Source organism: Nymphaea colorata, chromosome 6 (assembly GCF_008831285.2).
Source record: "Nymphaea colorata isolate Beijing-Zhang1983 chromosome 6, ASM883128v2, whole genome shotgun sequence".
In the NCBI taxonomy this organism is placed as follows: Eukaryota; Viridiplantae; Streptophyta; class Magnoliopsida; order Nymphaeales; family Nymphaeaceae; genus Nymphaea; species Nymphaea colorata.
Window position 1 is genome coordinate 28,602 of NC_045143.1, and position 27,334 is coordinate 55,935.

The following is a 27,334-nucleotide window of genomic DNA, read 5'->3' on the forward strand; positions in this document are numbered from 1 at the left end:
GATTCCATTGCTGGTTAACTCATTAGCATTGTAGAGAGGAGGCGCCATGTATTGTTGTAAGTAGTTGCAGAGTGATGTAATGGCTTTGATAGATGTTAGCGGACTAGTCTGCTACTTGGTGCTGGGCACTAAAGTAGTCGTCAGCTCACCGACACCGAACCCATTCACTCAACTTGCCATTAAGCTTTACTGGTACACGCAATCAACGGGTACTCTTCACGCACATCGTTAATTTCTAATGGGTAGGTGTAGGTCCTCTTCCAAACTGCCACCATCATTGATGAAGCCGGGTATAACAATTCCGCCGTCTGTTCTTGATTTTTTTTATACTTCGTGCTGATGTCATCTGTCTTAATAAAACGTGGAGGCCTACCCTCTGTAAAAAAATTCTTGACAATTTTTAGTACGATATGACATATATTGCCCTTTATACTTGTTCTAGAATTTAGTGCTCCTCGTTGATATCTACTCTAACTGGAAATTCTAACTCTAAATCGAACAGGGCGGGCCCAATACCGCCTAGTAGGTGTTCATGCTTTGACTGGAGATTTTGGTGCCGACATAGACGGCAGGTCGTGTTGGTGCGAATCTTTTTCACGAATGATCATTTGAGATGAACTTGATCATGATCTTCACATGGAAACCCGAGCTTTCCTACGCATGTGAATTGATTGATTGTAGTTCTTCATATATGTAGTCATTAGAGGCATTTACATCAATTTGTTTCAAATTGAAAAAGAAAAAATGAATTGTACTACATATTTGAATTTTTAAATCTCACTTACTTAGCCTTTCAAAAATACACTTAAAAGGAAAAGACTTAATCACATCAGTACAAGGCACTCACAAATGGTTGAGACATGTCATGCGTATTTATTGTTCAGGCAAACAAGAGTTCAATTTACTTCGCTTAAAAGCTTTAGGTAGCGTTTGGGCAATTCCTTGACAAAATGATTTTTTAGAAAACTTGGTTTTGTAAAAATGATTGTTTAAATGAGTTTTAAAAACATAGCTTTTATGTTTTGATGGTAGACAAAAACAAAAAAAGGTTTTGTGTGCAAGAAGGGCCTTGGTTCTAAAGTAAAACTCCATACCATCTTCTACCCGAAGCCCCGTAGGCTTTAAAAACAGTCTATTAAAGATAAAAACCAAGGCCCTTTTGTTTAGTTTGGGTAGGAAAGGAAATTGATACTTAGGGATGTCAATATATTTGATTTGATGAGATATTCGATCCAACCATTTCAAAAAAAAATCGGGGTACCAAAAAAAAAATTAATACCTGACTAAGAAATCAGATCCAATTTGGATTTAAAAAACAACTGATCGGATCTAGATTTGGATTCGTATATAGATATTTCATAAATATCCGATCAAGTATAAATAATTATCCGTTGGCATTTCCATTGGGTGTGAATCTGATTTTGACATTCACATTCGAATATTTATAACTTTGCCCCGAACACCGCCGACCTGGACGGTGAGTCTCCTTGTCACGCCCACAAGTTTTCAAAAAGGCAGTTTATGAATTTTAAAACTAAAGTGTGTTTTTGAAACACTACATAATATTTAGGTCGATTTTGAAATTTTGGTGAGGGGAGGTTTATCGAGCCCTACCCGCCTCTTCCTTCTTCTTTTCTAAAATTCAGGAGCATGGACAAACTTTCTGCCCGTTGGGGCATAATTTCTGTTTTTCGTCCTTGTCCGTGGAGAAGCCGTCTTCTCCTCTTGCAGAAGCTCTCCGCATGCAGCTGCCCATTCTCGTATCGCACGTCTGCATCAACTCCTCTTCCACGTCTCTGTCGAGGTGAGGCGCAGGCTTGCCTCTTTCTTTCTCGTTTTATTTCCAAACAGCCTGTGTTTCCCAAATCGCAGCCCTAGTTGTCGTCTTCGCCTTTTCAAGATAGGGAAGGTTGTTTTAGATCTGCTTTATGTTTGAAAACTTGTTTAATTGGATCATAAGTTTGCAAAAGGACCTGCTTACAGCATGGATGTTATATATGAATATCGGACTTTCATGCGTTGTTGTTCTTCTTTGTTGGTTGCTAAATACTTTTATCTGTTTAGTTATATTTGGGCCTGTCCATTGCCTAGGATTAATGACATTATTGGCTTTTGCTTCAAATTGTATTTGCAAATAATAAAAACTTTACCGTTCCCAAACAATATCTAAGTTTCTCTCTCTCTCTCTCTCTCTGTGTGTGTGTTGTGTGAAGCTTGAGGGTTCGAGGATCTTGTGTATAGCTTCTATGACTTCCTCCCCCTTTTCTGGTCAAAGCTTGTGAATCCTTTTTTAGCCTTCGTCAACTGTAATGTAGAATCTTAAATTGAAACATGTATATCTTGTACTTTGCTCTGTTTTGTGTTCGGCAACTGTTGGTTTCTTTGTTTGAATCAGAGACATCATCCAATTGACACAAAACGGGACAAAAATAAGTATCCAGGAACAACGCAAGAAACACTCTGATAAGAATCCTTCGTTTAGGTGATTTGCATCATAGTGGATGTTTTATTTCTCTGAATTAACATAGCATGCAAACTTATATAGTTCCAAAACCCTATTCTATATAGAACTGCCTCTAATTTTGAGTTAGTTTTGACCATGCTAAATATCTGAGTTTGCGGAGCAAACTTTGCTGCTTTTCCAAAAGCAGTTGAGACATGCCAAAGCCTTCCTTTAAACTTTTGCAATGCAAACCTGCAGGGAGTAGGGGCCTTTCTTGACCATTTTATTGAACAAAAATTGAAGCTATACACAAACATACGAATAGAGCTGAGGTAGAATTACACTCTAGACATACAATGAGTGTACAAAAGCTATACAGCAGTAAACCATCAAACACGTGACCCCAACAGGAGAACTAACACACAGCTCCTCACACCGGAAGAGTAATCTTTTCCAAAGTTTGGAGTGGGATGAGTCTACAAGCCATGTTGAAGATATTAGGGAAGAATTTGAGGCTCATCTTTAGATCTTTCCTATAATTGTGCTTTTCTTGTATTTGCAGTTATGACTTGTGACCTAATTTTGGTGATGGCTGGTCAAATTTGTCGTGGGAAAGGGAAGGCTCAATGAGGCAGCACATTGTTGTAGACAGGCTTTAGCAGTCGCTGTCTGGTATGCATTTTTTTTTCCTTTTCTTCTTCCTTTCCTTCTTCATTGGTGGATTGCACTTGTCTAAGACAGTCTTATTGTCAAAAAAAGTTTCCCCTTAATGCTGCCCCAATTAATTGTCATAGCAAACTTTGGGAATGTGATGAAGGTTCATGGTCCATTACAAGAAGTGAGGTGCTTTGTTCTTTGAAGAGGAAATCTGTTTTCTATAAATTATATAGAATGACAATTGTTTGATTTCTTTGCTAATGTACTTTACATTTTCTTACTATTCTTGCCCTGTGTGCATGAGTGTTGTATCTTCTTCTTGGGTGCAAGCATTTTGTGTTTTGATTTTCTTACATGCGAATATAGTTTTCTGAATTTTGTGTGATTTTTTACTATCTTTGATAGTTTAATTAGGAAACATTGTTTTTGAGAATTTTGTTCTACTTTGTACAGAAACTGGGCAGAATAAAAAAATACAAAACAAATACCAAAGTTCAAAAAATTCTGAATTCTGGTTTTCTAAAATCCTCTACTTCTGTAGAATAAAAAATCCTTAGTTTTGGTATCATCTCTTTACAATATCATGTCTCTTTAACCCAGATTTATGAACCCGTCAGAAATCGAAAAGTCTGCCTTTGTTCTATATCCGAAGTCCGAACACTTTTTTACTTTCGCTTCTGCAGACAACCTTACATCAAAGTCTAACAGTGTCCAATCCTGTTGTTGTCGTTATCATTTCTCTAATGATTTTACAAAAGCCGCTTTATAGGATTGGTTTATCCTAGGGTTTGTTCAAGGAAAGAGAAGAGCTTAACCTAAACCTCTTGCAAAACTTTCAATCAGTTGATGACCTATTATTTATACATTTATGAGAACTCGTCACCCTTAAACCACCCTTTTATGTAGAATATCATATTTTTATAGCAGAGTTGGTGAAGTTCATTCTTCTTCCTAGTCTACCCCATTTGTTTTGCATTTGCCCGTCTCTTTAGGGAGTAAAGTTCATTCCTCCTTGTGATATACCATTTGATGTCAAGAACTTTTTTAAAAGTTTTTTTTTTAATTTTCTTTAAAAACATTTTAAAAATGGCTTCTCTCACAACGATATGTCTGTGCTTTACTCTTAGTATCTTCTTGAGTAGGAGAAAATTTCAAGTTTTTGTTGTCAATCTATGGAACGGGAAAGCTGAAAAATCCTAGATGTGAACAGTAAGGAAAACTCCTATGAAGCTGAGAAAGTCAATCCTAGGAAATGCTATTGATTCCGGTGTTCAAACATTTACAAGGATTTAACATGAAATATACTGTGAGAGAAGCCACAATGCTCTGTAAGATCTTGGCAGGTAGCAAAGTGAGGGTTGAGAGATGGGCTCGGGGCTTGTGTAGTTGTTCCTCTAAGTCAGTAATCATGAGTACCGGGTAGGCATAAAGCTGATTTATGTCTATTTCGCGAAGATAATGACTTACGAACCTTTGGCTCGTCGAAAACTCGTAAGGTGAAGCGGGTTGGACACGTGACAAAGCTACACATAACTACCAAAGCGGTGGAGCTTCGTAGTAGCCTTTGAGGTGGTGAGGTATTCCCTCAAAGGTGAAGGTCGGCCTGAAAAAAAAAAAATCAAAGGAAAAGAAATCAAAAAGGCAAAAAGCTGAATGCAAAAGAAAGAAAAAGAAAAAAAGAAAAAAAACAAAAACAAAAGGTGCCTGCCAAGAGATGAAAGACATGAAGGCTAAACTTGCAGGAATTGAATGTGGCAATCTTTCGTAGATGTGTGATTTTGGGGTCAATATCTGCTCCTTTATTACCTAAGACGTCGAGGATGATTCCTTTATGTTCAGATTTCGAAAATTGAAAGATGTCCCTTCTAGAGGTTCGGCAACATTGATGCGAAATGAATCCTAATGCTTGTATGGTAGTATGGGTAAATGAATGACATATTGTTTGCACAACACGAGCACTCAAGCTTATGAGTTAAATTGATAATTTTGAACTATTTCAAAATAAAAACTTGACATCTCTTGTTATGTTTCGAGGTTTTTTAGGCATAAGAGGAACTAACCAATTCCCTTTGGTCTTGAAAGGTGTTTGCCATTTCATTAACAAACTACTAGTCCCTTTCATGGAATAGATGAAGTCATGGAATAGTCCTCAAACCTAGTCCACTTATGCTGAATGTGACAAATTGTCCTTCTTTTCCTCTGTCTTGGGAGAGGCAGATCATTTGGAAACCTGACCCATTATTGCACCTTAATTGAGTCTCCTCAACCCGTTGAAATGCCTTCAAACTGCATTTCAATGACATAACCCAAACTTAGGGTTGAGGCTGTCATGGAAGGTCTCTTATCTGTTTTCAAAAGAACCGGTCAATTTTGAACTGTGACATTTTTGAAAAGTTATATCCTTTGAAGTTGCATGAGTTTTGTTCTTGGCTTCATCTAATATTTGTCTTGGCTTGAAATACATGGTTTTGCAAAATGGGGTGGAATTATTCTTCATCATCATCAACTACCCACCCATGCCTTTGCTTCGACAGCTGGGTCCTTCATAGATTTGGACCAGCTTATTATTCAGTTCTTCCTTGTTTCTTCTTGTGTCATGTTAGTCGAGAGTTATGGATATTTTAACTAGTATGTGTTTGTTTATCCATAAATCAGGACAATGTCCTGCATTGGGTGTACAAAAGCTATACAGCAGTAAACCATCAAACACGTGACCCCAACAGGAGAACTAACACACAGCTCCTCACACCGGAAGAATAATCTTTTCCAAAGTTTGGAGTGGGATGTTACCATCATCAATTTTGAGTCTACAAGCCATGTTGAAGATATTAGGGAAGAATTTGAGGCTCATCTTTAGATCTTTCCTATAATTGTGCTTTTCTTGTATTTGCAGTTATGACTTGTGACGTAATTTTGGTGATGGGCATGGCTGGTCAAATTTGTCGTGGGAAAGGGAAGGCTCAATGAGGCAGCACATTGTTGTAGACAGGCTTTAGCAGTCGTTGTCTGGTATGCATTTTTTTTTCCTTTTCTTCTTCCTTTCCTTCTTCATTGGTGGATTGCACTTGTCTAAGACAGTCTTATTGTCAAAAAAAGTTTCCCCTTAATGCAGCCCCAATTAATTGTCATAGCAACCTTTGGGAATGTGATGAAGGTTCATGGTCCATTACAAGAAGTGAGGTGCTTTGTTCTTTGAAGAGGAAATCTGTTTTCTATAAATTCTATAGAATGACAATTGTTTGATTTCTTTGCTAATGTACTTTACATTTTCTTATTATTCTTGCCCTGTGTGCTTGAGTGTTGTATCTTCTTCTTGGGTGCAAGCATTTTGTGTTTTGATCTTCTTACATGTGAATATAGTTTTCTGAATTTTGTGGGATTTTTTACTATCTTTGATAGTTTAATTAGGAAACATTGTTTTTGAGAATTTTGTTCTACTTTGTACAGAAACTGGGCAGAATAAAAAAAATACAAAACAAATACCAAAGTTCAAAAAATTCTGAATTCTGGTTTTCTAAAATCCTCTACTTCTGTAGAATAAAAAATCCTTGGTTTTGGTATCATCTCTTTACAATATCATGTCTTTTTAACCCAGATTTATGAACGCGTCAGAAATCGAAAAGTCTGCCTTTGTTCTATATCCGAAGTCCGAACACTTTTTTTACTTTCGCTTCTGCAGACAACCTTACATCAAAGTCTAACAGTGTCCAATGCTGTTGTTGTCGTTATCATTTCTCTAATGATTTTACAAAAGCCGCTTTATAGGATTGGTTTATCCTAGGGTTTGTTCAAGGAAAGAGAAGAGCTTAACCTAAACCTCTTGCAAAACTTTCAATCAGTTGATGACCTATTATTTATACATTTATGAGAACTCGTCACCCTTAAACCACCCTTTTATGTAGAATATCATATTTTTATAGCAGAGTTGGTGAAGTTCATTCTTCTTCCTAGTCTACCCCATTTGTTTTGCATTTGCCTGTCTCTTTAGGGAGTAAAGTTCATTCCTCCTTGTGATATACCATTTGATGTCAAGAACTTTTTTAAAAGTTTTTTTTTTAATTTTCTTTAAAAACATTTTAAAAATGGCTTCTCTCACAACGATATGTCTGTGCTTTACTCTTAGTATCTTTTTGAGTAGGAGAAAATTTCAAGTTTTTGTTGTCAATCTATGGAACGGGAAAGCTAAAAAATCCTAGATGTGAACAGTAAGGAAAACTCCTATGAAGCTGAGAAAGTCAATCCTAGGAAATGCTATTGATTCCGGTGTTCAAACATTTACAAGGATTTAACATGAAATATACTGTGAGAGAAGCCACAATGCTCTGTAAGATCTTGGCAGGTAGCAAAATGAGGGTTGTGAGATGGGCTCGGGGCTTGTGTAGTTGTTCCTCTAAGTCAGTAATCACGAGTACCGGGTAGGCATAAAGCTGATTTATGTCTATTTCGCGAAGATAATGACTTACGAACCTTTGGCTCGTCGAAAACTCGTAAGGTGAAGCGGGTTGGACACGTGACAAAGCTACACATAACTACCAAAGCGGTGGAGCTTCGTAGTAGCCTTTGAGGTGGTGAGGTATTCCCTCAAAGGTGAAGGTCGGCCTGAAAAAAAAAAATCAAAGGAAAAGAAATCAAAAAGGCAAAAAGCTGAATGCAAAAGAAAGAAAAAGAAAAAAAGAAAAAAAACAAAACAAAAGGTGCCTGCCAAGAGATGAAAGACAGAGATGAAAGACATGAAGGCTAAACTTGCAGGAATTGAATGTGGCAATCTTTCGTAGATGTGTGATTTTGGGGTCAATATCTGCTCCTTTTTTTTATTACCTAAGACGTCGAGGATGATTCCTTTATGTTCACATTTAGAAAATTGAAAGATGTCCCTTCTAGAGGTTCGACAACATTGATGCGAAATGAATCCTAATGCCTGTATGGTAGTATGGGTAAATGAATGACATATTGTTTGCACAACACGAGCACTCAAGCTTATGAGTTAAATTGATAATTTTGAACTATTTCAAAATAAAAACTTGACATCTCTTGTTATGTTTCGAGGTTTTTTAGGCATAAGAGGAACTAATCAATTCCCTTTGGTCTTGAAAGGTGTTTGCCATTTCATTAACAAACTACTAGTCCCTTTCATGGAATAGATGAAGTCATGGAATAGTCCTCAAACCTAGTCCACTTATGCTGAATGTGACAAATTGTCCTTCTTTTCCTCTGTCTTGGGAGAGGCAGATCATTTGGAAACCTGACCCATTATTGCACCTTAATTGAGTCTCCTCAACCCGTTGAAATGCCTTCAAACTGCATTTCAATGACATAACCCAAACTTAGGGTTGAGGCTGTCATGGAAGGTCTCTTATCTGTTTTCAAAAGAACCGGTCAATTTTGAACTGTGACATTTTTGAAAAGTTATATCCTTTGAAGTTGCATGAGTTTTGTTCTTGGCTTCATCTAATATTTGTCTTGGCTTGAAATACATGGTTTTGCAAAATGGGGTGGAATTATTCTTCATCATCATCAACTACCCACCCATGCCTTTGCTTCGACAGCTGGGTCCTTCATAGATTTGGACCAGCTTATTATTCAGTTCTTCCTTGTTTCTTCTTGTGTCATGTTAGTCGAGAGTTATGGATATTTTAACTAGTATGTGTTTGTTTATCCATAAATCAGGACAATGTCCTGCATTGGGGAAAAATTATGATATTATTGAATCTTTTCTCATTGATGCTATTTATGTTGTGTCACTCATTTAAGGCTGGCTGTTCGGCCTGCTCCCCGTCGATTGAGGCTATTGCTTTTAATCTAGTTCTTCCCCTTTCCATAACCGAGATGTTTTTCCTACATTGGAGGAGAAGAAGGTGGGCTGAGGTTGGACCAAAACTATATCAGAATGTAGGTTCTTTAGGCGTGAAAATGACACAACTAATGCTTATTTCAGAATGTCTTGGAAAGCTTGTTTTTAGATTTGTTATTGGTCTTGAATTTTTTTATGTTCTTAACCAAATGTCGTTGCTGCTGGTAAGGCCCATGATCATGAACTGGAAGGTGAACAGTGATACTTTTTTTTCCAGGACTTTCCTAACACTTGATATGGCAAGCATTTTATGCAGCGGTTGGGCACTATTGCATGAATTCGTGAACTTGATCCTAACATTATGAGTTTTCCTGAACTTGGTTGCTTGCCCATGCCTGGTGTGATTGGCGAACCAAGAGCCTCTAATGCCATTCACCATTCAACGACAACTTTTCTACAAAAAGCAAAATACTTTATACAACCAAAGGAGGTTGTTGAGTTGGTTGAAGGCATCCTCAGGAATGTGTTGTTGATGTACTGAACATGAAAATAATGTCTTTTCTTTTTATGTTTGTTGTGGTTTAATGCATAATGTTTGTTGTGGTTGAAAGCATATGTTGCCAGCAACCAAAACTGGTTTGATATCGGCATTTCCAATGGGTTAAACACTTGCTAGAAGATAGAGTCTATACATAGGATTGGGTTGCAACTCATTACCAAGAGATTGGAGTAACTTCGGATCGATGAAGGCCGAGAGGTATGCGTCAAAGGTACAAAAGTTACAGCAGTAACTGCTGTTGTATATACATACAGAAGCAACTAGGCCTTTAAGGTAGTTTGTGAATTAATCTTCATGTACATTTCTCACAGAGCAAAGTTTGCTGGCCTAACACTCACCATGGGATAGATGTTGATTGGAGAAAAAAGAGGGGATATACTAGTCTTGATCATACACCCAACATACAGTAATTGAAAGCAGAACTTATTATGACCATTTCCCTGGTTGGATGGAAGGCACAAGGTATGTTTGCACACTGATACTTAGACACCAATTAAAAAACTGAGTCGACTTAAAACCAGCTGATGGAGGTTGAGAGTTCGATTCTGCGATAGTCTTTTGGCATAATCTGGTAGCTTTAATTTAATTTACATCCAAATTTCACTTACATCTAAGAGATGAATGTTAGCCCATATTTGAAAAAGGAACCACAAACCGGCCCCTGTCCTTGGGCACACTGCTTATTTGGAAGTTGGTGAATCCAATCCTTTTTCTTCTTGCTTTGTACAGAGGTTCGAATGTGTGGCTTCTGAAGCACTCATCGCACATTCAACCATGCATGCGCACACCGATGTGGTGAATAAGATGATTAATTAGCAAAGGTAAGTAACAAGTACATAATAGTCGTCATCAGGGAGAGATGCTATCCAAATTCATATAGTTTAATATGCCTCAATGGATTTAAATCCCAATTGACTAGGTATTCTTCCATGTCCTTCTGGTGTGAAGCATCATGATCACAAAGCGATTCCATGATGCTAAGAATGGGAATTAAGTTGGAGGAAGCTGCCCCCAGCCTTGCTCCCTAAGTATTCCAAGTATGTCAAGGCAGCATAGCAGTTGCTTGGTGAGGTTGTGAATATTAGAAATGCTTTGAGATCTGAGACCAACAAGAGCCAAAGCTTTCGGACATCCGGTTCCAAGGAGATGGATACAGGAACAAATGCTTCTGTAAGACCACGTTAGGTTTTTGAGAGCAGACAAAAAATCTTACAAGTCATGTAAGTGGGTTTTGCAAGGAGAAAAGTTCAAAGCTCAGAATCTACTATCATCTGATCGGCTCATTTGGATGCAGAAGTATTATAAGGAGAAGGGTTCCTTGATATTTGAGCTCTAAATCTACTCTAAGCTCATGACCAGCTCATTTGGATGTGGAAGTGGGTTTTGCAAAGGAAAGGGTCCTAAACTGTGGTGGAACAAGAAGTGCTGGATTAAACTGTTCTGCACGCGTATATTTTCTATGTTCACCTATGTCCCTCCAAAAATAAAATATCCCTCTCTATGCATATATTTTTTAGAGCGATATTTTATTTTTGGAGGGGCATAGTCCAAAATTTATTGTTCCGCCACTGCCACTGTATAAATGTATTTCTCTTGCTTGGAGGTCACCGTTCGTTTCCTCTGTTTGCATCTTTACATTTTTGGGGTTTTGTCTCAGTGATTTAATTGCCCGTTTGCTGCTATTATTAAAAGTTTTGCGGAGCATGTGCATGTTGTTAAGTCTGTACGCATCAATGTAAAGGGATCGGGTCTGGATCGGGTCTGTTCAGACCCGATCCACTTCGTTTTTATGTCTTCACGTCTAAGTGGTGGCACCTCTTGTAATTACTTCATGTTTTATTCCTCTTTTTGTTGAAACCTAATTAGGTTTATGTTTTAATAATAGAGATCAAGCATAGTGTGGCTGCATTGGCCGCCGGTTCTCTTACCTTCATTGCCTTCTTCTATTCTCTATTCTCCATCCTCCTTATTTTCAGACGGAGAGACGTGATTCGGTGATGTTTTAGTGAAGATTCTCACATGGTATCAGAGCCAGGTTACATCGTCCTCCGGTGAGTGATTTCTTCTTGGAGTATTCTGCCCTAAATCTTATTTTCTGCCGTGCTTGGAGTATTCTGCCCTAAATCTTATTTTCTACCGTGGTTATCCTCAAACTCTGTTTCTGCCCTTAATCCCACGATTTGCCCTAATTTCTGTTGCCCTAAATTCTGTTTTTTGCCCTAAGTCACACGGTTTGCCCTAATTTGCCCTAATTTGCCCTAATTTCTATCGTGACCTCTAAAATTCTGCCCAAATCGTCTGTTCTAATCCTCTTTTTCAATCATGAATCATGAACCAGCCGGCTCCCTCTCTTCTATCCTCTAGTTTTCTCTCACAACTCATCTCTCAAAAACTGAACCATAGTAATTATTTGACTTGGAAACGCCAAATTGTCCCATTTATTAAGAGCCATAGACTGTATGGGCACATCGATGGGACTACTCCAGCACCTCCAAAGTATGTTAACCGTGAAATAAAGAAGACAGTCGTGGGAGATAAAGGTGTTGGGGCCTCGGCTGGAAGTGAAATCAGTTTTGAATATGAAACTCTTCTTGAGAGCAATCCCGAATATGAAGTTTGGCTGGCTCACGACCAGTCTCTTGTTGCTTATATCACTTCTACCTTGTCAGAAGAGGTATTGGGAGGTATTGATGATGATTTAACTGCCCTAGAGTTGTGGTCTACCCTTGCTACAACATATTCTCAAGTCTCGGAAGCACGTTTTCTACAATTAAGAAGGCAATTTCAGGATATCAAGCGTGGGACGCGTACAGTTTTGGAGTATTTGAATGAAATCAAGAGTGTTAGTGATCAGCTTGCTGCAATTGGACATCCCGTCAGCGACAAAGACAAAGTCCAACAAGCCTTGAGTGGACTGGGAACGGAATTTGATATTTTTTGCACAGCCTTGGAAGTCTTACCTGTTCTCCCATCTTTTGAAGATCTAAAGGCCAAGCTTTTTCAACATGAAGCTAGTCGAGTTCAACGACATAATCTGGTTCCTTCCAACAGCCACAATGTATTGATCACAGGAACTCACGCACTGCAAGGAAATCGCACTCGTTCTTGGACTCCTCAGACAGGCATGGGAAGAGGGATTCTCCCAACACCGCCAGGCATGAATACTACCTCTGCCACATCTAGGAGAATCCCGACATGCTTCTATTGCAACAAGAAGGGGCATGTAAAATCAGAATGTTGGCACAATCCTCAGAACAAGAATAGTCAGGTCAGGCGCGAGAATAGGACAGTAGCGGGGTCAGCTCCATCCTCGTCTGGATCAAATCCAACTTCAAAGGTTTCAGCAGACGTGCAGCAACTTCTAATGACAGCCTTATCCAAACTTAACTTGAAGCAAAATGAGCAAGGAGAGTGGTATGTGGACTCTGAAGCAGCAGCCCACGTTACTGGTGACACAGGTAATCTCTCTAGTGTTTCCCCTTATTTAGATCAAGGCTCAGTAGTCACGGGAGATGGTTCCCATCACACAATATCGCACATTGGAAATGCACAAATATCCATGGGTTCTTCTTCCATTCCATTAAAGAATGTCCTTGTTGTTCCAAGTGTCAAGAAAAATATTATCTCAGTGTCCAAACTTATTGATGATACTCACTCCTCTGTTGAATTCACACCATCTTCTGTTTATGTCAAGGATGCTCAAACCAAGAAGACATTCGCTGAGGGCACTCGCAAAGGAGATATGTATGTCCTTGAAGAAGCTCCAAAGCTGTCCAAACCTCACCCTCCAGATTCATGTTCTTCAAGTCATAATGAAGTCAATGTCGCAGAATATAATAAGCCATCCATTTGGCATGGTCGGTTAGCTCGTAGTCAGTCTTTTGTTCGAAGTCTTGTTGCAGACGGACTCTTAGATAAGTCCAGTCTGAGTTCAGTCAGTGAGTCCAGCATGTGCTCGAGTTGTCATCTTTGTAAGAGCCATGCTCTTCCTTTTCAGTCAATTAATAAAAGAGCTTCAAGGATTTTTGACACCATATATTCTGATGTTTGGGGGCCTGCTCCAATTCCCTCTTCTTCTGGGAGTAGGTACTATGTCATTTTTATAGATTCATATTCTCGACATACTTGGATACACTTCATGAAACACAAATCTGAAGTTTTCAGTTTGTTTACTCAATTCCATGCCTTGGTTCGAAATAAATACTCCAGTAATATTGTGCATTTTCAATGTGATGGTGGTAGTGAATTTATTTCTAATGAATTTACTGAGTATCTACTAGATAATGGGATCACTAGACAGATTTCATGCTCACATACTCCTCAGCAAAATGGAATTGCTGAACGGAAACATAGACATATTGTTGAAAGCGCGCTCAGCATGATGCATGACACAGACTTACCCATGACATTGTGGACTGAGGCTTTTCATACGGCTGTGCATGTTATAAATCGACTGCCATTGGCTTTGCTTGATGGCAAATCCCCATATTTTTTATTACATCAAGAGCAGCCACGCTATGAGGAATTGCGTGTTTTTGGATGTGTTTGCTATGTGCATGTTGATGTTTCCTTACGTAACAAGTTTCAAGATCGTGCTATTTTGTGCAGATTCGTAGGGTATGCAGAAAACTACAAGGGTTATAGATGTTACAACCCTAAAACTGGGCGTGTTCATATTTCACGGCATGTTGTTTTCGATGAAAACTGGTTACAAGATCCCAAGGCTACTTGCATGACACTCAAGGATAAAAATGAGATTTATGATACTTGGCTGCATGCTGAAATCCTAAGACAAGGGACTGACCGTTTGATTGAGCACGAGGAGCAAGATGTTAATGAGGCTGAGACACTTGTGAGAGATTCCTTGGACAGCATGCCCTCATCCTCACAACCCCATGATTCACCTATACATAGTCGGTTCTCAGGCCTTGTGTACTCTAGGCGATCAGCTCCTAATGCAGCCCCACGTCAGTCCCAACGTGTGCGACATCCCATTGATCGGTGGGTAAGTTATAACAACTTTTCTTTAGATTTTCAGTTGTTTATGACAGAAGTCAGCAAGAAGGTCGAACCAAAATCCTATCACCATGCAAGTAAGGAAAAATGTTGGGTTGAAGCTATGAATGAGGAAATAGCAGCATTGCATGAGTGTCAGACTTGGCAGATTGTCCCTCGTCCAACTGATAAGAATGTTGTGGGCTCCAAATGGGTCTACAAACTGAAATATAAGCCAGACGGTAGCATTGATCGACATAAAGCACGTCTTGTGGCCCGTGGTTTCACACAACAATATGGGGAAGATTATGATGAAACATTCAGTCCGGTTATCAAGATGGGCACAATACGTGTGATTATTTCTCTTGCAGTCTCATATGGGTGGCCTCTTTATCAGTTAGATGTCAAAAATGCTTTTCTACATGGGATTCTTAAGGAAGAGGTATACATGGAGCAACCTCCCGGCTACAATACTCATGATCCTCAAAAATGGGTTTGTAAGTTACACAAGTCTTTATATGGGCTGAAGCAAGCTTCTAGATCATGGTTCGATCGGTTTTCTCATCATATACAACAAGCTGGTTTTCTACGAAGAAGCTACCACTTGGTTACTTATCTATGTAGATGATATTGTTATAACTGGGAATTCTTCTTCTCATATATCTTATGTTAAGGATCTGTTGCAGCAAGAATTCAAGATGAAAGATCTCGGCGAACTTCGGTACTTCTTGGGTGTTGAACTTGATAGAGCAAATGATCGATTGACTCTTACGCAGCATAAGTATACTCTTGATATTTTGGACAGGGCAGGTATGATTAATTGCAAACCCATAACTACTCCTAGTGTTCTAAACACTAAATTGGCTGCCTCTGATGGAACTGCTGCCTATTCAAATCCTACCTTCTATCGCAGCATTGTTGGTATGTTACAATACCTTACCTTTACGCGCCCAGACATAGTCTATGCTGTAAATCAGATCTCTCAATTTATGCATGCACCCACAGAAGGACATATGGATGCTCCTAAGCGGATCTTACGGTATCTCAAAGCTACTCTTGGGGATGGATTGATCTATACAAAGTGTCCCAATATTTCTCTTGGACATAGCATATATACTTATACTGATGCAGACTGGGCAGGAGATCCTGATGACCGACGCTCAGTTTCAGGTTTCTGCCTTTTTCTTGATTCTAATCTCATTTGTTGGAGCAGTAAAAAGCAGCGTGCCGTTGCACGATCTAGCACTGAGGCAGAGTATAGAGCAATGGCTGCAGGGACAGCTGAGGCATCATGGTTACGACATTTGCTTGGAGAGCTTCATCCACCTATTGTTCAGTCCTCATTGCTATGCGACAATCAAAGCGCCATCAAAATTGCCTTCAACCCCATTTTGCATAATCGTACCAAGCACATTGAGATTGATCAACACTTCATTCGTCAGAAGGTTGAAGAAGCCGAGATATTGCCTACTTATATATCCACCAGTGAACAAATAGCGGATCTTTTTACCAAAGGTCTTACAGGGCAGCATTTTTGGGATTTGAAAAACAAGTTGTGCATGATCAAATCTCATGCACAACTTGAGGGGGGCTGTTAAGTCTGTACGCATCAATGTAAAGGGATCGGGTCTGGATCGGGTCTGTTCAGACCCGATCCACTTCGTTTTTATGTCTTCACGTCTAAGTGGTGGCACCTCTTGTAATTACTTCATGTTTTATTCCTCTTTTTGTTGTAACCTAATTAGGTTTATGTTTTAATAATAGAGATCAAGCATAGTGTGGCTGCATTGGCCGCCGGTTCTCTTACCTTCATTGCCTTCTTCTATTCTCTATTCTCCATCCTCCTTATTTTCAGACGGAGAGACGTGATTCGGTGATGTTTTAGTGAAGATTCTCACACATGTGAGCCACTTATTGATGCAAATTAACTATTTGGATATTAAGCAGGCAACAGATCCACCAATCCACCAATTTACTGATTCAGGTTCATTTCCTCTATGTACGAAAAACACAATAATCCTATAAACATATGGCTTCTGTTTTATAACGAGAATAAAGAAAGTTAAATTCTGGAAGCCAAAAAGTCGCAACGGCGAATTTGCTTTCCCCAACTCGACAAAACCTTCGCCCACTCCCACCGCCTCTGCCATGCCTATCCAAGAAACGTCTCAACTCTTCTCTTGTGTCTCTCCTATTCTTCTTCGTCTCCTGCAATGCAACCCGTCTCCGTCCCACCTCCCCTCTGCTTCACATGTATGAATACTTCTCTTTCTGAGTCGGCCTCTAGCTCTGATTTACAGCAGTAACCTGCGCGATCAAGGTGGTGCATCCCTAATCAGTGATGGGTGTTCTCATATGACGTCGTTTGAAATAGGTATGCTAACCTGGTCTCTCTCTCTCTCTCTCTTTGAGGCTCTGCGTCGACCATTGATGACGCACCTCTTGCCTTCTTGTCTCTTCATTCGTTTCTTCCCTTCAACGCGGTAGCCCTCAAATTGGTTGATGAAATGTCAGTGTGTATGTATGTACACTATTGTTTTTTTTTAAATTCCTCAACTTATGTTATTAGTCCACAATGGGGAATCGAGGGCGGCGACGATCGCATCAAGAGGATCTCCACGTCGATCCGTGTGATCCCAAATTTCCCCAAGTCCGGTATCTCTTTCTCTATCTCTCTCTCTTTCCCTTGAGCACGGCTTCTTGATTACTTTCGGTGGGCCTTCAAATTTGTGGTCTTGGGTTCTGTTCGTTATTTGCAGGCAGCCGCCATCTACCACTGGTTGTCGGCAGACAGCGAGTCACTGCAACAGTCATTCCCTGAGATGCGCATCGAAGCCTCAAAGGTTAGAAACTTAGAACAGGGGTAGTTTATTGTCATGCATCCGAGAGGGGTTGCTTGAAGGGTTTTAATTTTCAAGGTTTTCTACAGTTAAGATGCTTCCAACACCATAGTGCAGGACTTAACCTTCGATTCTACCATGCATCAAAAAAGTGATAGCGGTCAATCCTTTGACTTGTCTTAGGCCTTTCGCATGTATGATTAGGATGCAGAAATCGTATTTCAGTACTCATCTAATTTAAATTTTTGGCGGTGATATTTCAGAAAAGAATAGATTTATATTGGAATTTGGTAGAGTTAGGGTTCATTTAGGTTGCATTGCTATTCCTATGGGCATTTACGGAAGAGAGATACACAAGGGCATGCATATATTCTCGTATGTGATTACCTTTAGTGATCAATTAATGTGTTGATCTTATGTTGTAACTTTTTAGCCTTCTAAGTAATGTTAGACGGCTGTTGTTATAGTTGGAAGTACTTCAGGTATTGTTGGTCATTCCAGCCTACTGTTGGATGCTTGTCGCTCAACCTTGTGGTTGGTTGAGTTGCACACTAAAGGTTTTGTTTAGGGCTTTTTTTTTTTGTGGTTTCAAAAAAGTTAGGAGATAATGGTAATAGGTTTATGGTGAAAAAAACATCTAAATGCAGAAAATGGACAAATGGTATGTGGGGGCATTAGCTATTAGAAGGTTCTTTGTGTATTATCGCAAACACTTGTGTATATGCAATTTATATGTGTATGTGTATGATCCATCAAGCTATATGCACAAGTGCGTATATAACCGTAGTCTTACATATATATACATTTGACTATATTAGTAATATATGTAAGCATTTTTATTCTTTTTGTAATTGTATTTTTCTAATTTTTATGTTTGTGCAAGCTCAGCTTGGTCAAATTGAGTCTGACCAAGCTATGGTCAGACCTGTGAGTTTTTTAGGCCTTGGTGCCTTATATTATCACCAAGAGGTAGGGACTTCTCAACTATATCGGAGCTGAACATCTCTTCTGCACACAAATACCTGCACTTACAAAGCTCAAGTTGAAATTCTCAGGAATTTTGCTAAAGGAAGTTGTGATCCATTTGATATACTACTTGCCTTTTGCTCTTGAAAAGTTTCATGTTTCAGGCGGAGTTCTAAAATCTGTCCATCCCCAAAGTCTCATCCCCTCATCCAAAAATTTTTTTATTGCCCCGTTGTTTCACTAAACCTGACCTTTAGGCCAATATTTTCCTGTGTTCAAACATTTACGAGGATTTAACATGAAATATACTGTGAGAGAAGCCACAATGCTCTGTAAGATCTTGGCAGGTAGCAAAATGAGGGTTGAGAGATGGGCTCGAGGCTTGTGTAGTTGTTCCTCTAAGTCTGTAATCATGAGTACCGGGTAGGCATAAAGCTGAATTATGTCAATTTCGCGAAGATAATGACTTACGAACCTTTGGCTCGTCGAAAACTCGTAAGGTGAAGCGGGTTGGACACGTGACAAAGCTACACATAACTACCAAAGCGGTGGAGCTTCGTAGTAGCCTTTGAGGTGGTGAGGTATTCCCTCAAAGGTGAAGGTCGGCCTGAAAAAAAAAAAATCAAAGGAAAAGAAATCAAAAAGGTAAAAAGCTGAATGCAAAAAAAGAAAAAGAAAAAAAGAAAAAACAAAAGGTGTGCCAAGAGATGAAAGACATGAAAGCTAAACTTGCAGGAATTGAATGTGACAGTCTTTCCTAGATGTGTGATTTTGGGGTCAATATCTGCTCCTTTATTACCTAAGACGTCGAGGATGATTCCTTTATGTTCAGATTTCGAAAATTGAAAGATGTCCCTTCTAGAGGTTCGGCAACATTGATGCGAAATGAATCCTAATGCTTGTATGGTAGTATGGGTAAATGAATGACATATTGTTTGCACAACACGAGCACTCAAGCTTATGAGTTAAATTGATAATTTTGAACTATTTCAAAATAAAAACTTGACATCTCTTGTTATGTTTCGAGGTTTTTTAGGCATAAGAGGAACTAACCAATTCCCTTTGGTCTTGAAAGGTGTTTGCCATTTCATTAACAAACTACTAGTCCCTTTCATGGAATAGATGAAGTCATGGAATAGTCCTCAAACCTAGTCCACTTATGCTGAATGTGACAAATTGTCCTTCTTTTCCTCTGTCTTGGGAGAGGCAGATCATTTGGAAACCTGACCCATTATTGCACCTTAATTGAGTCTCCTCAACCCGTTGAAATGCCTTCAAACTGCATTTCAATGACATAACCCAAACTTAGGGTTGAGGCTGTCATGGAAGGTCTCTTATCTGTTTTCAAAAGAACCGGTCAATTTTGAACTGTGACATTTTTGAAAAGTTATATCCTTTGAAGTTGCATGAGTTTTGTTCTTGGCTTCATCTAATATTTGTCTTGGCTTGAAATACATGGTTTTGCAAAATGGGGTGGAATTATTCTTCATCATCATCAACTACCCACCCATGCCTTTGCTTCGACAGCTGGGTCCTTCATAGATTTGGACCAGCTTATTATTCAGTTCTTCCTTGTTTCTTCTTGTGTCATGTTAGTCGAGAGTTATGGATATTTTAACTAGTATGTGTTTGTTTATCCATAAATCAGGACAATGTCCTGCATTGGGGAAAAATTATGATATTATTGAATCTTTTCTCATTGATGCTATTTATGTTGTGTCACTCATTTAAGGCTGGCTGTTCGGCATGCTCCCCATCGATTGAGGCTATTGCTTTTAATCTAGTTCTTCTCCTTTCCATAACCGAGATGTTTTTCCTACATTGGAGGAGAAGGTGGGTTGAGGTTGGACCAAAATTATATCAGAATGTAGGTTCTTTAGGCGTGAAAATGACACAACTAATGCTTATTTCAGAATGTCTTGGAAAGCTTGTTTTTAGATTTGTTATTGGTTTTGAATTTTTTTATGTTCTTAACCAAATGTCGTTGCTGCTGGTAAGGCCCATGATCATGAACTGGAAGGTGAACAGTGATACTTTTTTTCCCAAGACTTTCCTAACACTTGATATGGCAAGCATTTTATGCAGAGGTTGGGCACTATTGCATGAATTGGTGAACTTGATCCTAACATTATGGGTTTTCCTGAACTAGGTTGCTTGACCATGCCTGGTGTGATTGGCGAACCAAGAGCCTCTAATGCCATTCACCATTCAACGACAACTTTTCTACAAAAAGCAAAATACTTTATACAACCAAAGGAGGTTGTTGAGTTGGTTGAAGGCATCCTCAGGAATGTGTTGTTGATGTACTGAACATGAAATAATGTCTTTTCTTTTATGTTTGTTGTGGTTTAATGCATAATGTTTGTTGTGGTTGAAAGCATATGTTGCCAGCAACCAAAACTGGTTGTTGAGTTGGTTAAACACTTGCTAGAAGATAGAGTCTATACATAGGATTGAGTTGCAGTTCATTACCAAGAGATTGGAGTAACTTCGGATCGATGAAGGCCGAGAGATATGCCATGAAACAACTTAGCTGTCAAAGGTACAAAAGTTACAGCAGTAACTGCTATTGTATATACATACAGAAGCAACTAGGCTTTTAAGGTAGTTTGTGAATTAATCTTCATGTACATTTGTCACAGAGCAAAGTTTGCTGGCCTAACACTCACCATGGGATAGATGTTGATTGGAGAAAAAAGAGGGGATACACTAGTCTTGATCATACACCCAGCATACAGTAATTGAAAGCAGCACTTATTATGACCATTTCCCTGGTTGGATGGAAGGCACAAGGTATGTTTGCACACTGATACTTAGACACCAATTAAATAACTGAGTCGACTTAAAACCAGCTGATGGAGGTTGAGAGTTCGATTCCGCGATAGTCTCTTGGCATAATCTGGTAGCTTTAATTTAATTTACATCCAAATTTCACTTACATCCAAGAGATAAATGTTAGCCCAACTTTGAAAAAGGAACCACAGACCGGCCCCTGTCCTTGGGCACACTGCTTACTAGGAAGTTGGTGAATCCAATCCTTTTTCTTCTTGCTTTGTACAGAGGTTCGAATGTGTGAATTCTGAAGCACTCATCGCACATTCAACCATGCATGCACACACCGATGTGAACATGAAAATGCTGGTGAATAAGATGATTAATTAGCAAAGGTAAGTAACAAGTACATAATAGTCATCATCAGGAAGAGATGCTATCCAAATTCATATAGTTTAATATGCCTCAATGGATTTAAATCCCAATTGACGAGGTATTCTTCCATGTCCTTCTGGTGTGAAGCATCATGATCACAAAGCGATTCCATGATGCTAAGAATGGGAATTAAGTTGGAGAAAGCTGCCCCCAGCCTTGCCCCCTAAGTATTCCAAGTATGTCAAGGCAGCATAGCAGTTGCTTGGTGAGGTTGTGAATATTAGAAATGCTTTGAGATCTGAGACCAACAAGAGCCAAAGCTTTCGGGGACATCCGGTTCCAAGGAGATGGATACAGGAACAAATGCTTCTATAAGACCACGTTAGGTTTTTGAGAGCAGACAAAAAATCTTACAAGTCATGTAAGTGGGTTTTGCAAGGAGAAAAGTTCAAAGCTCAGAATCTACTATCATCTGATCGGCTCATTTGGATGCAGAAGTATTATAAGGAGAAGGGTTCCTTGATATTTGAGCTCTAAATCTACTCTCAGCTCATGACCAGCTCATTTGGATGTGGAAGTGGGTTTTGCAAAGGAAAGGGTCCTAAACAGTGGTGGAACAAGAAGTGCTGGATTAAACTGTTCTGCACGCGTATATTTTCTATGTTCATCTATGTCCCTCCAAAAATAAAATATCCCTCTCTATGCGATATTTTATTTTTGGAGGGGCATAGTCCAAAATTTATTGTTCCGCCACTGTATAAATGTATTTCTCTTGCTTTCCTCTGTTTGCATCTTTACATTTTTGGGTTTTTGTCTCGGTGATTTAATTGCCTGTTTGCTGCTATTATTAAAAGTTTTGCGGAGCATGTGCATGTGAACCACTTATTGATGCAAATTAACTATTTGCTTTCCCCAACTCGACAAAACCGTCGCCCACTCCCACCGCCTTTGCCATGCCTATCCAAGAAACGTCTCAACTCTTCTCCTCAACTCTTCTTCTGTGTCTCTCCTATTCTTCTTCGTCTCCTGCAATGCAACCTGTCTCCGTCCCACCTCCCCTCCCCTCTGCTTCACATGTATGAATACTTCTCTTTCTGAGTCGGCCTCTAGCTCTGATTTACAGCAGTAACCTGCGCGATCAAGGTGGTGTATCCCTACTCAGTGATGGGTGTTCTCGTATGACGTCGTTTGAAACAGGTTAGCTCTCTCTCTCCCTCTCTCTCTCTGTTTGAGGCTCTGCGTCGACCATCGCTGACGCACCTCTTGCCGTATGTTATCTCTTCATTCGTTTCTTCCCTTCAACGGTAGCCCTCAAATTGGTTGATGAAATGTCAGTGTGTATGTACACTATTGTTTTTTTTTAAATGCTTCAACTTATGTTATTAGTCCACAATGGGGAATCGAGAGGGCGGCGACGATCGCATCAAGAGGATCTCCACGTCGATCCGTGTGATCCCAAATTTCCCCAAGCCCGGTATCTCTTTCTCTATCTCTCTCTCTTTCCCTTGAGCACGGCTTCTTGATTACTTTCGGTGGGCCTTCAAATTTGTGGTCTTGGGTTCTGTTCGTTATTTGCAGGCAGCCGCCATCTACCACTGGTTGTCGGCAGACAGCGAGTCACCTGCAACAGTCATTCCTTGAGATGCGCATCGAAGCCTCAAAGGTTAGAAACTTAGAACAAGGGTAGTTTATTGTCATGCATCGAACTAGAGGGGTTGCTTGAAGGGTTTTAATTTTCAAGGTTTTCTACAGTTAAGATGCTTCCAACACCATAGTGCAGGACTTAACCTTCGATTCTACCATGCATCAAAAAAGTGATAGGGGTCAATCCTTTGACTTGTCTTAGGCCTTTCGCATGTATGATTAGGATGCAGAAATCGTATTTCAGTATTCATCTAATTTAAGTTTTTGGCTGGAGAGTCTGTGATATTTCAGAAAAGAATAGATTTATATTGGAATTTGGTAGAGTTAGGGTTCATTTAGGTTGCATTGCTATTCCTATGGGCATTTACGGAAGAGAGATACACAAGGGCATGCATATATTCTCGTATGTGATTACCTTTAGTGATCCATTAATGTGTTGATCTTATGTTGTAACTTTTTAGCCTTCTAAGTAATGTTAGACGGCTGTGGTTATAGTTGGGGTGTCACATTCAAGTGCTTCAGGTATTGTTGGTCATTCCAGCCTACTGTTGGATGCTTGTCGCTCAACCTTGTGGTTGGTTGAGTTGCACACTAAAGGTTTTGTTTAGGGCTTTTTTTTTTGTGGTTTCAAAGAAGTTAGGAGATAATGGTAATAGGTTTATGGTGAAAAAAACATCTAAATGCAGAAAATGGACAAATGGTATGTGGGGGCATTAGCTATTAGAAGGTTCTTTGTGTATTATCGCAAACACTTGTGTATATGCAATTTATATGTGTATGTGTATGATCCATCAAGCTATATGCACAAGTGCGTATATAACCGTAGTCTCACATATATATACATTTGACTATATTAGTAATATATGTAAGCATTTTTATTCTTTTTGTAATTGTATTTTTCTAATTTTTATGTTTGTGCAAGCTCAGCTTGGTCAAATTGAGTCTGACCAAGCTATGGTCAGACCTGTGAGTTTTTTAGGCCTTGGTGCCTTATATTATCACCAAGAGGTAGGGACTTCTCAACTATATCGGAGCTGAACATCTCTTCTGCACACAAATACCTGCACTTACAAAGCTCAAGTTGAAATTCTCAGGAATTTTGCTAAAGGAAGTTGTGATCCATTTGATATACTACTTGCCTTTTGCTCTTGAAAAGTTTCATGTTTCAGGCGGAGTTCTAAAATCTGTCCATCCCCATAGTCTCATCCCCTCATCCAACAATTTTTTCCACAATTATTGCCCGTTGTTTCACTAAACCTGACCTTTAGGCCAATATTTTCCGATGTTTAAGCTTGCTTTGCTAAAAGTGACACTATGCACAATTTTCAACCTGCTCATAAATGCAATATTTTCTTACATTTTAGATCCTAAAGGCCCAAACTGGTCCACATTTTTCTAAAATTTCCTTCCAAGTTCTTTATTTTTGGACCTAATGATTATGATCTGGGACAATGACAAGGCCCAAGTTCTTTACTCCTCTCCAACAACCTTGTACACATGAAACCTTTGAAATCAATACCTTTAAAAGAGTAGTGACTGTATTTTGCTTTACAAAAATGCCAAAAAGATACTCCAATGACGGTTTTATGTGTATGGAAACTATTACTGAGAGCAGGGGTAGTTGTTACAATTGTCTTTTGGCCGTCGGTTTTCCATGCTTACAATTGCTCTATATTGTGTCGGCAACTTATGGGGATTTTCCATTCATATATCTGTCTGGTAGCTAAGTTGAGTACCATTTAACCATTAGGAGAGGGAAAATGTGTCCTTATTTTATTACTTTCGGCAGCTTGACACTGTGATTACCGCAGCTGCCTGTATAATATTCAATAATGACTAGCAAGGGAATGAGTAGGTGTGACACTTATTAAAAATTACAAAATGTGGGTTTTTCAGGTTGCAGGCAAAATGTAGGCCCAAAAAGGAAATTTTTCAAATGTATGTCCCTTGTCAATGATTGAATAATATTTTTTGCATATGGGCATATAAAAAATTTATCGATTTGTTGGTATGACACTTTGGGATTCATGTAACTAATTTGCATGTCCAAGTTATCCATATTGGTGCTCACTGTGCCTGTTGTCTAGATTTGTACATTTCCAGTCAATAGTTGGTATGAACTGTCAATTTTGCGTGCAGAATCTTGGTTTGTTTAGGGTTCGAAATTCAAGTACCTGTTTTATATATCTGCTTATAATGAAATGGATAAAATATGTTGATTTCAAACAAAAAAAAGATCTGATTGTTGGAGCTAGAACCGACTAATTATATTCAGAGTGTGTGTTTAAACCAATCTAACACCTTCTTATATATCTGCTTCAATGCTTTCAGATTATTTCTTTTGACCAAGTAATGCCTTGGGGTTGTTAGATCCATTTGCTTCAACACTTTATGTTACAAAAAGAAGAACCAAATAATAGTTTTGCTGCACCTAACTCTCCTTGCTCCATAGGGTTTTAGAAAGTTGTTCAAGAACCGTACAGACATTGGGATCAAAACAAAATGGGGAAACTTAATATGAAGCTATTGAAGGAAGCATGTATAATGTATATTTTCTGCACATAAGATTCTTGTCAAAGATTATCTTGAGGCACAGTTTGTCATACCGTTATTATTGCCAAACAACCACCCAAGCACCTGTTGGTTTTGCTATGCATCTCTTGAGTTCCCAATGTCTGGTTGATGTAACCAGATCCAATATCAATAAAATAACATGTCCCTTAATCTTTACCATCTAACGGTGTTTCATTTATCTTCACAGAAACCATCAAAGAAGAATTTTTAATGTCATAAATGATTGTTTTCCCAACTAGATCCCTCTCTCATTTTCTAGTGATAGAATAGTTACTGCAGTGTGTCCATTTGGCAACCAAAAAGCAAAAAGAAATATTTTGTAGACAGGGGAGGGGGAGAGAGTGAAGTGGCAAAAGATATCTAGGGATTACATTTAATATCTGTTATTCCTTAATATATATATATATATATAGATAGATAGATATATAGATATGTATATATGAGTAGAATTTCTTTCATTGAGATGTTCTAAAGTTTGATCTGATTCTGGATTACATTGATGCAGGAATTTTTTTTTTTATTGGCGTGCCTAACATGTCTGTTTACTTTGGTTGTGCTGTTCTTCGGAAACTGATGCTTACATGTTGATAAATTTGCAAAAGGAGAGATAGTGTTGATTTCAGCTTGCTTGTCTTTATACAGGCCAGCAAGCGAGAGAGGCAAGGCCCACACACTCGAAGCAATAGTCTGCACTTCTTCCTGTCAATGGGGTCACCACCTGCAATATCCACCAACCAGCTTGGGTTCCATCATATTTGTAGCATTAATTCAGAGTTTTTTCAGTGATGCATTTTTAGCTTTTAGGCTCCACTGTTTGGAAGCTTTGAGATGGTCGAATTTTATTTTTCAAAAAAAATTCCCCGAAAAATGATCCTGCAACTACGTGCTAAGTTGGAGGTTGAAAATCATGTTAATAAGGTCTTATGGATATATGGTAAAACTAAAAAAGAGAATTAAGCAAGTCGATCCGTCGCTGGCCGATTTATCGCGTTGGGTTTGGATTGACTAAATGAGGTATTCGTATTGCGTGGGTCGGAACATATTACTTGCGGTCAACCTTCACCGGTGATGTTGATCGCCGGTATTGCAATCTATAGAGGTGATAACTTCACCGCTATACATGGCCTCCAGCGGTGATAAATTCACCGCTATACATGGACTCCAGCGGTGATAAATTCACCGGTATACATGCCTCCGGCGGTGATTTTCGTCGCCTGTATACAGGTCTAGCGATGAAGATATACGCCGCTATAGGTGGCCTCTTCCGGTGATAGTAACCGCCGGGAGAAGCAGCTATAGCGGTGAGCCCTCCACCGGTATAGATATGCCAATGAATCTATACCGGTGAAAATTGTCATCGTTGTACATGTATACTGGTGATCCTCCACCTCTAGTTTCGCTGGTTTCTTTTGAATTTGGATTGAGAGGAGTTTAATTACATCGTTCTTCGTCCCTCGCCTTTCCTTAGCACTTCCGTGTAAGACAAGTACATTTTGTGTTCTCCCCCTCTCTCTACATATGAAAGGAAGTTCGGACTTTTTGAGCAAATATTCTCACGTAAGTGCCTTATATACATAGTGCCATTTTCACATATGATCAGTTGCAGACTTTAATGATTTTGAGAACAAATAATATCAATCGGATACAAACCTCAGGAAATTAATATATTTAGTAATTTCTGTAAATTATAAACAACCAAGCTCTAATTTGGAAAACAA

The 27,334-nt window shown here is 39.1% G+C and overlaps 1 protein-coding gene across 14 annotated transcripts in view; it reads left to right on the forward strand.

The window, feature by feature from the left end:
* LOC116255696 (uncharacterized) overlaps positions 1 to 26,558 on the forward strand; it is a 38,766-nt gene extending 12,208 nt beyond the window's left edge. Inside the window, exons 1-4 of one of the 14 annotated variants that reach the window (XR_004172917.2) lie at positions 1,722 to 1,804; positions 3,006 to 3,115; positions 5,994 to 6,109; positions 26,259 to 26,558. Coding sequence is in view for 2 of the 14 variants with exons in the window: in XM_050078438.1 (XP_049934395.1) it covers positions 22,791 to 22,872; positions 22,977 to 23,061; positions 26,259 to 26,487 (396 nt within the window). In the remaining 12 variants the exon portion in view is untranslated. Of the gene's footprint in view, positions 1 to 1,721; positions 1,805 to 3,005; positions 3,116 to 5,993; positions 6,110 to 22,012; positions 22,873 to 22,976; positions 23,062 to 25,494; positions 25,521 to 26,121; positions 26,174 to 26,258 lie in introns of those variants that run through there. The other 13 variants (XM_031631606.2, XR_007573677.1, XR_004172918.2 and 10 more) reach the window with 13 other exon arrangements.
* Positions 26,559 to 27,334: the final 776 nt, after the last annotated feature.